Here is a 17178-nt window from a genome sequence, read left to right on the forward strand (position 1 = left end):
CCGTTCCTGCCCATCTTCAGTGTCCTGGTCAATATCTACCTAATGGCTCAGTTCAGCAATGAGACCTGGCTTCAGTACACAGTGTGGATGGCTCTCGGTAAGCCTTTGAGAATGTGACATTGCACCGGGTGGGGTGGGGGGCTTGGGGAAAGTAATCATGAGCTATAAAGGCAGGGCCATCTGAATTCCTGATTAGGCAGTGTAGCCTTGTTGTTATCCTGCTAGAGATTCTGGACTTGTCTCATTAGGTGACCCTTCCTTATCCACTCACAGAAGATACTCCTGCACCCCTGAGAAATAAAGAGGAGCTGAGAAAGCCTGGCCTTTTCTTGCCATCTAGCAATATTAACAGTGTGACTAGCAGTAAAAACTAGTAGTCCAATTGAAAAATGATGCTCCAACTGACTCCCATAGCGACCATCATAGAACATAGTGCCACAAAGGGAAGCACGCAGGTGACCATGGCATTTTCCATGAGCTTGTCCCTTCGGGGTGGTTGAGGCATACATGGCGATCACTGCAACAGTCCGTGTTGTGTCCCATCCTTCCCCAACCTGGTACTCTCCAGATATTTTGGACGTTAGCTCATCAGCTCTTACCACTGGCCATGTGGGTGGGAGCTGCCTTATCTCATACACAGTGCTTTCTGGTTACATCAGTTCACACAAGCCAGTAACAAATGCAGAGTACTCAAATGTAGATAAATCAAATGGTACGCATGCATGTGTGAACCAGTGCATAGACTATAAGTAGTGGCCAACCCACGAGTCTGGCAAGCGTTTGTGCCTGGAAAGGGCAGCAGAGGAGGAGCGTATGATCAAAGAACTAAGCCATAGCCCAATGCATCCTGTCTCCCCTCACCTGGAAGAGGGACTTACTTCTGAGTGGAACTTACTTTTGATGAGGCATATATAGCATTGTGCTTTAAAAGTTCCATGTCTTTTGAATTAATCTGAGGTAGTTTTCTTTATATTACTGAAAATGTTAGAAAGGGAAGGGGTGACGCTAAAAAAATCTGGTTCTGAAAGAGAAAGAAGTCATACTTCTGTTCTATCTATTATAGGCTTCCTAATTTACTTTGGCTATGGGATCCACCACAGTACAGAGAAACACAGGAAAAACGATCCATCCCCTGAGAAGGCAAAACAAGCAACAAGTAAAACAGATTCATCTGTGATGTGGACAAAATAACTCTAGGAAACCACGTTGTGGAACAAGTGGTTGTCACCAACAGAATGACATCATAATAGTTTGATTGCTCTATATCTTAAATGCATATCTTTGTCCTTATTTGTAGTATGAAACATTCTAGAGCAAAACAAAATAACAGATAGTAATTTAATTCATGGAATCCCTATCCACCAGATGAGCTGTTGTAGCATAGATGCTAAAAGTCAACTGTGGTTCTGATCACCTGAGAGCTTTCTGGGTTCTTAAGGCAGGTTACTGTTACCTATTCTAAGGTAGGATGCACAAGAATGTTGTCTCCATCTGCAAATCATGTGCGCATGTCCTCTTTGCAATCCAGAATGCAAATGCAAGTAAGAGCATGTCTATCCAATAAATGTTGGCAAATCCCCAAATTCGTGATCATGAAAAAAAATCGTGGAAAAGTTTGTATATTTTTAAATGTGTATTTTCATGCTTCAGTAATTGAACGGGAAAGTGTGCATTCTTCCCATCTGAAAGACACACTTTTCCCATTTGAGCAGATTTCATCCAAAATTATCTTCAAAGGGATTCCTGAAAAAAAATCACTTATTTTTGGTTCCTGATCTTAGGCCTCTTCCTTCCTCACATCAGTCTTCTCTGCCTTAGGGAGGATAACAGTAGTACTAATGGCCTTAAGAACTGCTATAAGAATGGCTGAAATGTATGTACAATGCATTTTTAAGGCTTGAAATGCATATTAGGTATGCACAGTATTGTTATGCAGTGATGACCACCAGTGGATATAGGATTTCAGACTGCAATCCTGTACACACCTACCTGAGAGTAAGCATCTTTGAATTCAGTGGGATTTACTTTAGAATAAGCATGCCTAGGATTGCATCATGTGTCTGCTGCTGTGGGAAAATCTTAGCCCGCTATCATCACAACCCCAAATCTTTTCGAGCAACGTAGTAGAAGCTGCCATTTCTTGCCAAGTGCAAATCCAGGTAAAAGATACATTTATGTTCCCCACGCTTCTGCTGTATAGTGATGCAGCTATGTAAGCTTGGAGCTAAAACAAAGTCTGTGCTTAAAGCAATCCAAAAGGGGTTTTTAAAGGATAAACAGTGATTAGCACTACTCTCCTGCTTAGAACTAATGAGCTGTTCATACAACCTTGAAGCTATATGTTCTTTGCTATTAAACAGTAATGTGGCTCTAACGGCTATTGTCATTATTATTTTTACTTTTATAGCCCTCCTTTTTTCTTACAAGGAACCAAAGGTGGCTTACATACTCTTCCTCCTCTCCATTTTATTCTCAGAATAACCCTGTGAGGTAGTTTAGGCTGAGAGTCTGTGACTGGCCCAAAGTTACCCAGTGAACTTCATGGCTAAATGGGGAGCAGAACCTGGTTCTTCTGAATCCTAGCACAGCTCCCTGGTCACTAGGCTGTGTAAGGAGTAAATCCCAGTAGTGACGATACGGAGGCAAACTACCAAGCAGTACAGTTTAATTCGTTCTTGCAAGAGCAGGCGCCCACCACACAGGCAGCGCACTGTTTACACACAAGACATTGCTTTTTATTCCCTTTTCCCTGCTCGTAGACCCTTCCTCTTTTCTCCCATTCGCTGGGCTACTAAGAAGTTAGAATCTTCTCCGTCCGCTTACTACCCCTTGATTTGCTCCCCCTCCCGCTCATACATCCCATGTTCATGCTAATAAGCCTATTACCTATGAGAGGTGTGACATTTACTATTCACGAACCTATTAAGTGTGCACAGTACCTTCTAAGAGGTCAACAGGCCAGCTTGGCCTTGGAGTCTCTCACTTGATGCCAACTTGTTTCCTAAATCTTGTGGGAGGATGAGATAGGGCGAACAGGCCTTCCTCCAAGCTCATTACGGCCAGTTGTAAAAGGCAATCAATTTCCTACTCTCTTTCAATGAAGGTGACAGTTTTACCACTCCCCCCCCTCCAATTTTTACCCTCTCTGGGTTTTTTTTTTTCAGGACTTTGATGTAAGAAACACTATTACTTTTAGTACAACTATTTACATGGTTCTATCCTCAGGCCTTTTGGCCTTAAGGGACTCCAGTGATCCTATCCTAGCCCTATATTTCACCCTTTCTTTGATTTTCACTTTACCACTTAGTAACAGTAATATTTCATTTCTCACAGCTGCACTGGTTCTCCTTAGTTATATCCATAGGATATAGAAGAATGGGCATAGAATATCCATTTCAATGAAGCTGTAAAGTGGCCTTCCCCAACCTGGTGCCCTTCAGAGTTTTTGGACTTTCACACTGATTAGCCCAAGCCAGCATGACCAAAGGTCAGGAATGCCAGGAGTCGTAGTCCAGAACATCCACTTGAGGAAAGCTGTAAAGCATTCATTTTTAAAAAGATGGTTACATTTGTATGCTGTCTTTTAACTGAGGGGCTCATCTTAGTATTTGGAGGTCTGCTTGAATGTTTACACCTTCAGTATATGTCAGGAGCTGCATGGAGAGAGACACGGACCCTAGTCTGAGCTCCTTTTATTCACCATCAGAGAACCAGCAAACTACTGTCTCACTTCCCCCTGCTGCTTTATTATGGGGAAAAGGTCTGAATGGACCTAGCCATAATATTTTTAATCAGAAATTATTGTTTTTGAGCCTGGAGTGCTTCTCCCAGAGAACAGTGCTGAATAGCCCCATTCACCTTCTCTGTAGGATCCTGAACCCTTGCGGCATTCATGTGTGAAAAGGATTTTGTTTAATGAGGCAAGCCAAGAGTTTGCTTTGAAATCTCCTGAATTCCTTTTCTAGCCACCCCCCACTACTCCCCTGCCCCCAAGAGGACACGCTGGTGCAAGGTTTCTTCTAAGCTGTAAAAGACACAGCAGTGGTTGCAACTTCACAACCTTCGCTGCACAGAGACACATTTTCTGGTGTCATTTCGTTGCCTCGGTATGAATTCTAAGAAACTGGCTATCTTGAGTTGCTGCCTTCTCCTTGTTGTTTGGGGTAAGTCTGTTTTTCCTTATTCTTTCTTCTTCCTCCACACTCATATGATTTCTCTCCCTTCCCTAGCAAAATGTGCAGAGCATTTCTCAATTTCCCACACAAAGAATCCCTTGTTGGGAACACCAAAACATGGCCTCTCGTTGCCTGCAGTACATCAGGAGCCAAAGGAGCCAGGCTGTGCAGGTTCCAGGTTCCGAGTGCAGAACGCCTTCACAAGTCCAAGGGAAAAAATGCATTGCTCAGCAAATGTGAATGATCTTCTGCATAGGAAGATTTGACAAGTCGAACTAAAGATCAGGAATTTTTGAAAATGTGTTATACTAGGACTAGGGAAACCTGGGTCAAAAGCCTGCTCCATAGATGATCTGGGCCAATCACACATTCGACCCACCAGCCTTCCTCACAAGGCTGTTGTGAGGATAAAAGCAGAAAAAGGACAAAAACAGCTTTGTAGCCATCCTTGGAGAAAAAGTGGGATATAGATGTGATAAAAATGAAACATGGAAGTATTCCTCTAGCAAAAACTTGAGCTTTTTCTTTTGGTTCTAAATCCTCCTCATTAGTAATCAAGCAGAAACCACTATTTGGGTGGGAGAAAGTAATTCCTTCACAGATAAAGGTAAAGAAACAGATTAACTTGAGATGTTTTGTGCATAGCAAGACTTGAGGATAGTTTATGAATTCCAAATGTAATCAGCCTCAGTGTTTGTGAATTGTGACCTGCAGGGTTAAGTCTAGAGAATATTCAGTTTAGTTTTGAAAAAAACCAGTTAAAAGTAGCCTTTGTCGTGTTAGTTTAATATATTTTTTAAGAAAGCATCTAAGTTATGTAGGCCCAAAGTCCTAGTTTTGTGAAGTATATGGTATACTTTAAAACATCTTCTTGTGGACTGTACATGCCCTTTATATGCTTGAAGGTGTGAGGCCCAAGAAGTGTATTTAATCTCACATTCTTCCCCCTTGCATGTTTATTCAGAAATCAGCTCCACTCAGTTTAGTGGTATGTTGGGATAGAAGGCCCATTTAACTCTTTCCCATCTGCTCAAAATCACCTCTCCCCAGTTTCACGTAGCATCATTGAGCAAAAGCACAACAATTCCATTACTTGTGGCTGGAACAAAAAGCAAGGGAATTTATATTAGGTGGTACTTCAAACAAACCTTTTCTTAAAAGTATGATTTTAGAGAAAATATATAAGGCTGAAAGAATATGAATTAAGACGACCCTCTGTTTTCCCCCTTCCACTTCTCCCCCGCTATGCTGCTGAAACATGTAATCTATGAAAACTAGTTTCATTTTAACTGGTGACATTAGCTCTTTTGCTGGGAGGACCCCATGGCCCACAGTGGGGAACTGGGACTGCTAAACTGGTTCCAGACCTCCTGAACTTGCCCACTTGAGCTAGATCTTTACTGTTCCAGTATTTTTGAGCAAGGCATTTTTAGCACAGTTGATAAGGCTATAAAAATGAACAGCACATTAGCGACTGCTGTTGATCCTTTAAAAAAACAAACCCAAAGGCCTCCCTGTCTAAAGTGTATAGTGTATAGTGTACCTGCAAAAAAATGTTGCAGTGTGGGGAACTCAGGTGCAGTGTGCCAGCTGGTCCATCATGACCTTTTGGGAATACTTCATGTCCCCTCCCTCCAGGTTTTGCCTTCTGCCTCCTCCAGTCCAGCCAGTCAAACTTCCTTTCCTATGTTCCATCCTCATTCCATTCTCATTTCATTCCCTGTCTCACTTAGAGTTTTGTCCCCTCCATTGATTCTCCCCCCCCCCCCCCCGGAAGACTTACAAAAAGTTCAACAAAAGACTCCAACGAATCTTGCAGTCTCCCTGAAGCCTGCCAATACCACCTTTGTGTAGGGATGGTGGTGTTGGGATGGATGGTGGCAATATGAGCACATGTTCCTAGATAAGCAGATTCTTTGTGGTATATGGGAAAGTTCAGAGAGTAAAAACTGGGAAAAAATCTAATTTGTTAGCTTATTGGAATTTTCTCATGACTCAGTAGGGTCAGCTCTGTTGAATGGCTGACTGACTGACTGACTCATTTTGTTGATTGATTTCATTTCTGTATCACCAAATAGCTGAAACTCTCTGGGAAACTCTTAATGATTCATAACATTGCTTAGCATAAATGCAGATATTTAAATGCCATATGACATTTCAGTATACACAATTAAAAGAATTTATTGAGCCAGTGAGTTTCCCGGCTGAGTGGGAATTAGAACCTGGATACCTTGAGTTCTGGTCCCACATTCTTACCACTACACCATTTGCTACTATACCACCTGGTAGCTTGCAACTCTTGGGCTGGACTGGAGACAAAGTTTAGCAAGAACTAATACATGATGATTATCATAAACAAGAAGTTCTGAAAAACTAAAATGGGTAGAACCACTTTCATATATTCAGTCTTCGTTTATCTACAGAGTAAAACTAGATGTCCCTGCTGTGACATCTTATATACATTTTTCTTCATAGTTGAATGCCAAAAAGAAAAACACCCCAAATCTACAGAGAAGATCACAAAGACTGTAAAAGTCAGCAATCCCAAGTTTTCCAAGGTGACTGGACAAAAAACACATCAGGAAGCACCAAAGCACAAAAAGAAAGGCCAAGTCAAACCCACCACAGCTTCCCGACAAGGACGCCCACCCTTCTCCGCTCTAACACGGGCAGTGGCAAAGGGGCAGTTTCAGAAAGTTCCTAATATACTTGTGCTCAGAGCAGGTGACATGCTGGACCTACGCTGTAAGGGAATGGCTGTCAAGTGGAGATATCCCCCCTACCTGGAGGATGCTGAGGTTGAGAGACGTCTCCGGTGGGTAGTGGGGCTGAACTTCTGTCAGTTGAATTCCTCTGAGAATCCCTCAGGGGCTGCATTCAGTGCTGGGTGGGGGGCTCAAAGGCAAGAGAAGTGGGGCTGAAGGCAAAGAGGCAGGCCTCCAAATTCCAGCCTATCTGAACTTAAAGCTCTTGCTGCCAATAACTAAACCTGAGAAAAGAGATTTCAACCTTGGTGGTTGGGAGAGAAGAGCTGCAAACAGGGGAAGGGGGGTGGCCTCTGGGGAAACCTGGAAGGCTGGACTGGAATCCCAGGATTAGGTCCCAGGGCCTGAAATTTGTACCCAGGCCCAGTGTGTATCAACAGTGGAGAGAGTGCCTGTATCTGGGGGTGGAAAAGTGGGGAGAATTACTGTTTTTGTCCTCGGCCTTGCTCAGCTTATCTCTTCCAGAATCAAATACTTTGAAAAGCACAGCCAGCTGATAGTCCTCAACTCCACAGCAGCAGACACGGGCGAGTACAGCTGCTGGTCGCTCCAGTGCCGTGATGGTGATTGCCGTGATGGAAACAGCAGACTGAGCCAAACATTCATCTTCTTCACAGGTCAGCCTTTTTCAGAGTTTGATGGGATAGATTACTGAGCTATTCAGACTTTATCATTCTGCATTTAAGGACACCAAAACATCCTAGGACTAAAAGAAAGACCTTGTTTGTGGTGCTGTGGACACCAGGAAGCTACTTTTGGGCATCGGAAACCCACAGTGGAACATCTTCTACATAACCCCAAACCAACAGTTTACTCCTTCAGAACTATCTGAGACTACTGTAACCTCTGATCAAGGGGTTTTGTGAGCAAAATTAGAGCAGGGGGAGGTATTTGTTTACTTTCACCTTCTGGTATCAGAAATGCATAGCCACAAGACAGAGCAAGCTCTTAGAACAAACTGGACCGTTTGTTTGCTAGGCATGCCATTCCAACTGTGTTGTATATTCACCGTGGCGATGGAATCTGGGTTCAAATAGGGATGCTAACTAGCTTATTTACAGGATTCCCTACTGCTTTCTGGCAGTGCTTGCAAAATAGGCCATTAACAAGGCTTTTCTAAGGCCAAAGAATGACTGGAGGAGGTGGAGCCTGGCTTATACTTATGGAGGCACAGCACAGGTTATTCACCTTACATTGCTGCAACACACTTCCTGTATCACAGTGGCTTTCATGCTGGCTGCACCTCTCACTTAAGGAGCAGAGGAAGCCTCTGGCCCATCTAGCCCGACATTCTTGATATTGGGCAGGTTTGCATGTCATACCAAGCTACCTTGCAAATAAGCCGTGATGGATAGATATTCATGGAACAGCTCACAGTACGCCCAACAAACGACCAGGCTTGCCAGGGTGACCTCTCCCTTTCCTTCCCCCTTTAAGCCCTCCAGCCAGCTCTGGCACATATTCCAGACATATGCAACTTTGAGACAAAACTCTTCTTGGTTCCTTGTACTGGACTACTCCTGTTCTGATTGCCTCCTCTTTTTGTTTTCAAGCACGCTTTGTTTCTTTCAGTGCCTCAGAAAACTGCAGTTGGGGTTGTAAATTGATAATAATAATAATGAATAATCATTTGTTGGTCTTTTTCAGGTGCTCTCTTAGAGCTCTCCCGTCTTGCCTGGTCAATTTTCTTGCATGTTTCAGCTGTCAAAGAAAGAAATTAAAGGGAGTAGTGACATACAAGGACATTGACAAGACCAGGCTAATTTTCACACAGTTGGGAAGGGCTGGGGGAAAATAATAGTAGAAAAGAAAAGAAAAGCATACTAAAAGAAAGGAGGGACTTAGTAGTGCAAATCAGAAGAAACAAAACTGGGAGTAGTGAGGGGGGAGCCAAAGGAATAAGTGCATCTACAGGAGGAGAGAATTTCCCTCATGGCAATGTGACTCTTTTCGTTGTAGAACTGTAGAACTGAATGGTTCTGCCATTTCAATACTTGCAGAAAGTGGCAGTATTAACCTTTTGCACCTCTTTTTCAGAGCAGTTTGAGAAACCAAAAATAGGTGGGAGGGGATAGGAAATGAGTGATCGTCTTTCCAAAGCGCCATTTTGGCATTGAGGACATGGCAATCACTAGTGAGGTTGTGAAAAGCAAGTGCTGTGGTTTGTTTGGTTTTGGGGGTTTTTTGGCCACGGTTGCCAAGTGGCTTTGCAGCCACATGCACCCACCCATGCTAAAAGTGATCTGTCAACTGCGCATAAAGTGGCTACCATCATGGCCAGGAACAAGCCTACAGTGAGCCACAAGTCCTGCAAAATAAGTCACCCCGTGGAAAATGCCCCAGTGCAGACCACAGGACAGCTGCCATGCCTGGCCAGCCAGGTTAGGCCGTAGAAGCCCAGTTGCTGACGGGCAGTAGCTCTCCAGGAGCCCTCTGGGGGAATTCTCTCACAGCCGTCTCCAGGGGGTTGAACACGGGACCTTCTGCATGCAGAGCAGGAGCTCTAGCACTGATCTGCCTCTGTTTGACTTTACAAAGGACAGCCCTCTCGTGGGAGGGCAGCCCTGGATTTAGAGAATGCGGAGCAGGAGCGTGATGTTGCCCTCAAGGGAACAGGCGCACCAGTCGCCTGGCCAGTCCTGCCCACTATCGCAACACCTACGGTATTTCCACATACATTATAGTCCTTATTGCTACATTTGTATGCAAGTCCTTTGCTGTATCTTGTGGTGATGTATTTCCTCTGTTTTGGCAGTGCATAAGTGGCCACCCCAGGTTTCTGTGAAGTTACTGTAAGGTTGTGCTAGACCCCTGATGAGAAAACATGGAATGACATCCAGCACTATATGAGCTTTCTCTCTGTGCCTCCACGTTGCACACCCACCAGATCATCAGTGCTGGCAGACGAACACACTTGGATACAACCCTGTCATTTTATTGTTGAATAGGGTCATCAGCTCGCTGGCCCTAAACAACTGCTCTGTCTCAGTCCTGTGACTTGTAGTAGATAAATCAGTTGGTGAAACTTTTCATGGCTGTGCATCAATGGCTCTTAAAAGAGGTACAGAAAAACTGGCATCTCCCGCCTGACAATGGTTCTGATATGCCCTTTCCAACCAGGCGAGAGATTACAGTAACTTTGCAGAACTACTTATAGCTACAAAAGGAGAAACTATCACACATCCATGTGCCACTGCCTGCTTTCTCCTCAGACCCTCAGGAGCTATTTGTGCCCACCGAGGATTACTACGAAGTGATTCAGCTGCGTACAAACCACGCCACCCTTCTGCCGTGCCAGGTGACAAATCCACTCGCCAAAGTGACCCTGCACCGGGAGTTCCCCCCAGAGAAAGTGCCTGTGGATGGGATAAGCATCTCCTACGATGTGAAGAGAGGCTTCATGATCCACCGCCCACATCCGTCCCTTGCTGGCTCCCTCTTCTGCATGGCAAACCTGGATGGAGTGAGGCAAATTTCCACAAAATACATGCTGCTCTATGTGAACTGTAAGTCACCTTAAGAGTGAATTGTAAGTCTCCCTCTCTCACACCCACATGCACTCCTAGAGATGTTTTCTGTACAAATCCAAATTAATTTAACATAAGACCTCTAAGTCTGCAGGAAGGGGGTGATGACCTTGAGAAATATAACAAGCAGGGCCGTCTTAACAGCATTATGGGCCCCGGGCAAAGCAGTGTACTGGGGCCCCTACGACAACTACAACTCCTGTTAATTTTGGAAGTTTTCCAATTTTCCAAGGATTAACATACACTGATTAGTATGTGACCCACGGGCAAGTGCCATCAGGCCCACGTGTTAAGATGGCCTGATAACAAGCATCCTCATCAAAAGTTCAATTGTTCTGAGAAAGGAATATGAATCTGATAAAGCACGTGTATGAAATCTATTGTTCTGACCACAACACACACTGGACTGTGTGCCTCTCCAGGCATCTAAACTCAATCCAGTTTCTATAACACTATAAATCAAATTTGCATCTTTACTGAAGCACAATGTAAATAGTGAACAGCCAATAAATTCCGGATCCATTCTTAGCTGTGGAGGGAGGAGGAACGGAGGGGATGGACTGATGACATGAAAAAACCTTCTGGCTGCAATCCAGAGCAGCAGATGGGAGCCAGGCCTGTGGGAGCAGCAAGAGCTGAGAAAGAGCCGATGAAGAGTGCATTAGAAGTTCTTCTTGGGGGCGACTAATGCAGGATTGTCAACAAGTTCTGATCAGCCACTCACAGATTCAGAGAGAAGTGAAGCAGTCACAAATGCAGAATTAGGGGGCAAGAATGTAACGAGTAACAGGATACCCACTTGGGATGGAACAGACTATGCTTATGATCAGGGTGTCTAGGTACCAGGCTATAGGGATCGGCTCAGCTGGTTCTGTGGCCCAGAGTCAGAAAGCTGGGTAGGATCAGCAAAGCTGACACTTTGACTCAGTGTAGGCAAGTCTCAGGAAGCCACAGCTGGATGTTAAGATGGCCAGGCTGCTCTGCGTGAGGGAAAAGTCTCTGGCTACTTCTGGCTGAGCTGCTGACGTCCTAGATGTTTGGACTTCATCTCCCATCAGCCCCATGCTGACTCCATATTTGGGACATTTTCCTTTGGAACTGAAGTATTTCTGATTCAGGGGGGAGTTGGCACCTGTCCAGATTCAGGGCCCTCTTTCTACACTGACCCCCTTCTCTGTGACTTGCAGAAAATGCTGCCAGTCCAATGTTGGTGAATAAATAAGCAGTCTTGTATTTTAGAGTATTTCTTTTCTCCCTCAGTCCAACAAATTTGGAAGGGAAGAAAAGAACAGGGCTAGACTGGGAAGCATATGAGATACCTAACACATAGTATACTCTGCCTGAGAAGTGTGGAGCATCTTTCAATGTGAGGATGAAACTCCATTTCGGAGAAGCTTTGGGGGCTAAATGCCAGTTTTGGGTGGGCAAAGACAAAGGATTGGGGCCAAAATATTTAAGCACCATTTAGCTGAAAGCTCTTACTATCAGTCATTAAGTCTTAGGAGAAGGTTTTCAGCCTTTTAGAATGTGAAAACACTGCACAAATGCTGGGGAATTACCAAATGACTGGTGGTCAGAGGACTGGTGGGGCCAGGGCAAGGGGGCATGGTCTTTCTCAGAGCCCCGGAGGGTCAAATTGGCCAGGGCGACTTCTTTTATATCTGGCCAGGGCGACTTCTTTTATATTGTTATTTATTTTATATTGTTAGTTTTATATTGTTATTCTTGTACTATATTTTATGTTGTGAGCCGAAGTCCTGAACATAAGGTTCTGCAGCCCTGCTTTACCCCATTTGTATGCAGCGTGTGCTGCAATTGGGAGAAATGCGGGATTTTTCACCAGTTGTCCTTGGGGTTCTAAGCTCATGACTGAAAAGACAGAAGTGTCCAGCACACCGAATTTTTCATCCTCTATTTCCACCCTACAGATCCCTCCTCAGTGCCCAAGCCGTCTATCAGAGCCTCAGCAGCCTCTTTTCGCGTTGGAGAAAACTTCAATGTCACTTGCACTGTGTTTGGCGAACCAGAAATTGCTGTTGATTTCACGTGGGAATATCCAGGACAGCAGGTAGGTACTGGGGTGCCACTGGGGTGAGTGGGTGTGGGAAAAGAGATGTGGCTTGCCCAGTACAGAACTGCTCTCTCAAGGCCTTCTCCTCCGCTGCTGATCTGTGGTATTTTCCCCTTAGAAATCCAAACAAAGGACTATCATGACCCATGAACCCAGCAAAAGAGAGGATGCAAAGCCAAGCTGCGTAATCATGAGTTTGACCTCCTTGAAGGAGTAGGTCAGAGACGGAATGAAAAGATAAATTGTTCTTCTTGAGAAAAACACCCAGAGCCTTGTCATGTGGCTTGCTCACACCTGGAGAATTTTGCGAGTGCTTCCAGGTGGACAGTTCCTACTGCTGCCCATTGAAAGGCCCTGTGCAGCTTAGCTGTCTTTTCGTCCACAACAGATTCTTTTGTGGAAAGACAGAGATGCAAGAAGTGTCAGAAAAGTATGGAAGGGTTACATATGGAAGAGAACATCAGGAACCCAACCTCGCCCCAGTAAAATTTTGTGAATATGGCAGAGTGATTGTGTGGTAAAAGCTTTGTCTGGGAGTGCTGTAAACATGCGGAAAAGGGATGAAGCTGCCACTGCTGATGACATTTTTCTAATAACTGCTTTAAAGCAGCAGCTCTATGCTCATTTAGACAGGAAAAAGTCCACTATTAAAATGCCTCCCACTACTCCACTAATACAATATAAGCACTATATGCAGTACCAATAAAAGGTCACAGCTCACTAAAAACGACCAGATTAAAATGTCTTTTAGAGAGTGATCTTAGAGCCCTAGGCAAGGGTCAGGTGGTGCATAGGAGGGGAGGTGTCCCCACCAAGGCCATGAGTTAGGACTTTAGGGAGAGAGGAGACCTAAGCAGGGGTTGCTCTGCTCCCCACCGTGCCTCTCAGTCCCACAGGACCTCATGGTAGCTCCTCTCCAGACATCAGTCCTGTGAGCTTGGAAGAAGACGGGGTGGGAAAAAAGAGGGAATGCCGGTTGGCAGGGAGCAGGGGCGCCCTGGATCCACTACAGCACACAAGTGTCTCAGTCCTAGCCGCACACACAGCAAGGTGAGTCGCAGGGGAGCTCAGAGGCCCTTCTACTCCTAAATGGAGTAAAAATTTTGCCACTTCCTGCGTGCTGCCTGGCTCTAGCTGCCTGGGCTTAGAATAGACAGAGGTCTTAGAATAGACAGAGATCAAAACCTGCTGTCTAGCCAGTGTCAGACTTGTAGGACTGCACCCAAAGGTTATCTTAAACATACCCAAATATATAGGGCTTTCCTGGACCTTATATATTTCCACTGGGAGTATCAAAAGTGATGTCACTGCTGAAAATTACAGGCTGCTGTGCCCTAGCTTTGCTTCTTTTTGGTTTCCAAGCTATATTTGGACATGGGAGAAAACTCAAAGTCACTCTGGAGCAATCTTGTGCTCTTGCCTAGACTTTTGGATGGCAACTCAGTCTTAGGCAGAGATAACTGCCTGTACCTGATCCAAAACCCTGAATTATGATCAAGGTCCCAAAGTTGGTGGAACTTCAGATGAAATGTCCTTCCATGGAAAATGGGGATGCAGTTCTCAGAACCATAAACATCTGTGATTCTGCCAGGTTGCCAAGATGTTTTCTTTGGGGAGAATTTTTAGCTGGTGCAAATGCTTGGTCTATGTGATCGGGAACATGGTGATACCCAGGCATGCATTCTACCACTTACTATTTATTTATTATATTTATATCCTGCCTTGTTTCCTTCAAGGAACTTGGGGTAGCTTACACAGAAACATAGCAAATCAGAAGGAGCCTCCTGGGCCATGTGGTCTGACTCCTGACACAAGTTGGTCCCACTTGTGTAATCCACAACACGTGGTTGTCCAATCTTTCCTTGAATGCCCACTACCTCCCATGGAAGCTCATTCCATATCCTAGGGGTCCTAACCATCAGGAAATACTTCCTGACATCCAACCTAAAGCAAAGTTCCATTATTTTCACCCCACTGGATCGTGACCTTCCCTCCACCACAGAGGAGAACAGGTCACAACCCTCTTCCATGTGACACCCATTTGCATACCTTTATAGACATAATTTTCATTTTGCCCTCACAGTTATCCTCACAACAACCCTGTTAGGTAGGTTAGTCTGAGAGTCAGCAACTGGCTCAAAGTCACCCAGTGAGCATTGTGACTGAGTGGAGAGTTAACCCCAAATGTCTCCATCACAGTGCAAATCTTTAACCACTACACCACACTGGCTCTCTACACTACTCTTGCTCACTACACTTCATTAAATTGCTTTACCTTGTACAGAAGCTGTGACGGTTGAGGAAAGTCACATATCAATAGAGAGTTGTTGTCTTTACTTACCTTTATCTTTCTTGTGTCAATACTCCATGCATTTGCTCATGCCATTCCTCTTCCAGATGGTTTTGAGTTAGGGGCATTGCATTACTCCAAATGGCTAACTATACTACCCTGCTGTTGCCTATCTGGTCATCACTTCTTTGGCCCACCGTGCACTGCAAAACCTCAGAGTATATCCAGCATGGACCTGACATAGGCACACGCTGAGGTTATCAATGGCCACAAGTCCTGATGGCCGCATGCTCCCTCCAGATCAGGGGAAGGATGCCTGGGCATGCCAAGTGCTGGGGAACATGGGTAGGGGCTGCTGTTGCCCTCATGTCCTGCTGTGGGCCTCCCACAAGCTGCGGGCTGTGTGCTGTGTGTCCGGCATTCTGCACTAGATGGGCCCTGGGCCTGCTCCAAGCAGGACTCTCCTTATGCAGCTCTGTGCCTGAGGCTGGTGCCATGGCCAGACATGTGCTTTAGTGTGAGCTGGAGGCCCTGGCATCTTGTCTGCAGCAACCTAGCCTCATTTTGTCTCCCTGCTGTTTTTCTCCCCATGTTGTGCCAAGACAGCATCTTCTGCTTTGGGAGGCAGCGTTGGCAGTGGTTTGGCAGGGCATGACTACAAGGCACGTATGCAATCATCTAGCACAGAACCTCAGGCCCATAGGCGAAATCTAGCCCTCTGGGGTTCTGCTGATGGCCACGGCCCCTTTGCTTCGACCAGTGCTCAGGCAGGTGGGAAGTAAATACATGGCTCCACCAAGCCAAGAAGCCCCCCAGCTTCTGCCTTGATGGGCATGAACAGGCAGGGCTGAGGGTGAGGTGCAAGATCAGGGTGCAGAACCTTGGGCTCTGAATCTGTCCATCCGGCATTCCCCAGGAGGCCATGCGCCCTTTCCCCGGCTGCCCCTCGACCACATCCGTGCCCACCAATCATTCGGTGTCACGTGGCTCTTGTGCTGTTCCTCCCTGCCTCTGCCCTTCCTGAAAGGTCGAAGTGGCTCTCCTAAGGCTTGGTGGATGACTGTAGGTCAAGAAGATGTCACAGGGATCATATTGCATCCGCAGCCACCGCACAGGTTGCTCCTGTTCTTGTCTTTGCAGCCACATGGGAGGCAGTACTGAAATCTCCTGGCCACTGGCTGCAGCATGTTCCATCCATGGGAGGTAACCTTTTTTAAAATAATACCCCTCCTCATTTTCAGATTGGCAGACCACCATATGTCCGGGAACACACCGAATTGGTGCGTCATGGTGGACAGGTGCAGCAGGAATCTGAAAGCATCCTATACATTGATGAAGCACGTGCTGTGGATGATGGGGTGTATACCTGCATTGCCCAAAATCTGCAGGGTGCCACCACAGTGTCTACTGGGATTCACATGCTTCCAGCCACGCTGGCCCCAAGGAAGGCAAAGTCTGGATAACCCTCTATGGCCTGTATTGCTGAATACTCAGCTGTTCTTTGAAACCCAAAGATTGGAAGGTGCTACTAAAAACAGGGATACAAAGTTGCCTTCCCTGGTTTTGCCTATTAGCCTTTCTTGCTTACTCATTAAAATAGCAAGCTTTTTTTTTTCAAGCAGAGAGTAAACATTTGCTTACAAGGTGTTGTGATACTCTCTATTGCCAGAAGCAAGGGTGCATAATCTGTAGCCCATGGCCACTCCTGCCAAGCCAGTACATACCTGTACATACCTGTGTGGGTAAAACACTGTCCCAGTGCCATCGCCACCGGCACTAGGACAGTGGACTCATTGGTAGGTGGGATGAGTGAAAACCTCTCCACAGGCCTGGTAAGCCAAGAGCAGTGGCAGAGGACCAGCAATCTGGAGGGCGATTGCTGGAGGGTGGGAGGGGGAATGTGTGTCTGTGTGGGGAGGGAAAAGGCATAGATACATGTGTGGTGTGTTTGAATGCATGTGTGTATGCTGGGCACCTGGGTGAGCCCTGGATCTGGCTCCGGCTCCGGTTCCCGAGCCAACATGCCATAAGATTTGCCTTATACAAAACCAGTCTTACTGTAATGTACATAGTTGCATCCCTCTGCAAACATGGCATGGCCTCTCCTCTCCTCTCCTCTCCTCAACACAAGCCTCCTTCTAATAAGCTTCCACTGAGAAAAAATAGACTTTTTCCACCAAGGAGATACTCTGACCAGTTTGAAGCTCTCCATTTGTTTTATCTTCATGACTTTTCCTGATTATGATGTTCATGTTCATCTGCTTTTGCCTACATGGCAAGTTTTATAGCAATTTTCACCCATCTGGATGGTGAATGCTGGGAGCTGGAGTCCAACACACCTGGGGGGCAC

The 17178-nt window shown here is 45.6% G+C and overlaps 1 protein-coding gene across 1 annotated transcript; it reads left to right on the plus strand.

Moving 5' to 3' along the window:
- Positions 1 to 42: 42 nt before the first annotated feature.
- Positions 43 to 16291, plus strand: LOC123035922 (platelet-derived growth factor receptor-like protein). The gene is made up of 6 exons (XM_044454611.1): positions 43 to 97; positions 6651 to 6990; positions 7406 to 7557; positions 10153 to 10446; positions 12396 to 12535; positions 16070 to 16291. The coding sequence occupies exons 1-6, from the start codon at positions 43 to 45 to the stop codon at positions 16289 to 16291; spliced, it is 1203 nt and encodes a 400-aa protein (XP_044310546.1).
- Positions 16292 to 17178: the final 887 nt, after the last annotated feature.

The sequence above is a fragment of the Varanus komodoensis genome, unplaced genomic scaffold (assembly GCF_004798865.1).
Source record: "Varanus komodoensis strain SLA01 unplaced genomic scaffold, ASM479886v1 scaffold7_3, whole genome shotgun sequence".
Lineage (NCBI taxonomy): Eukaryota > Metazoa > Chordata > Lepidosauria > Squamata > Varanidae > Varanus > Varanus komodoensis.

Bases quoted from the DNA above. Each gene is read 5' to 3' on its own strand.
- LOC123035922 (XM_044454611.1), top strand. From the start codon at position 43: ATGGCTCAGTTCAGCAATGAGACCTGGCTTCAGTACACAGTGTGGATG. The intron at 7,558-10,152 runs GTCAGCCTTTTT...CTTTCTCCTCAG, and splicing joins AACATTCATCTTCTTCACAG to ACCCTCAGGAGCTATTTGTG. The intron at 10,447-12,395 runs GTAAGTCACCTT...TCCACCCTACAG, and splicing joins CATGCTGCTCTATGTGAACT to ATCCCTCCTCAGTGCCCAAG.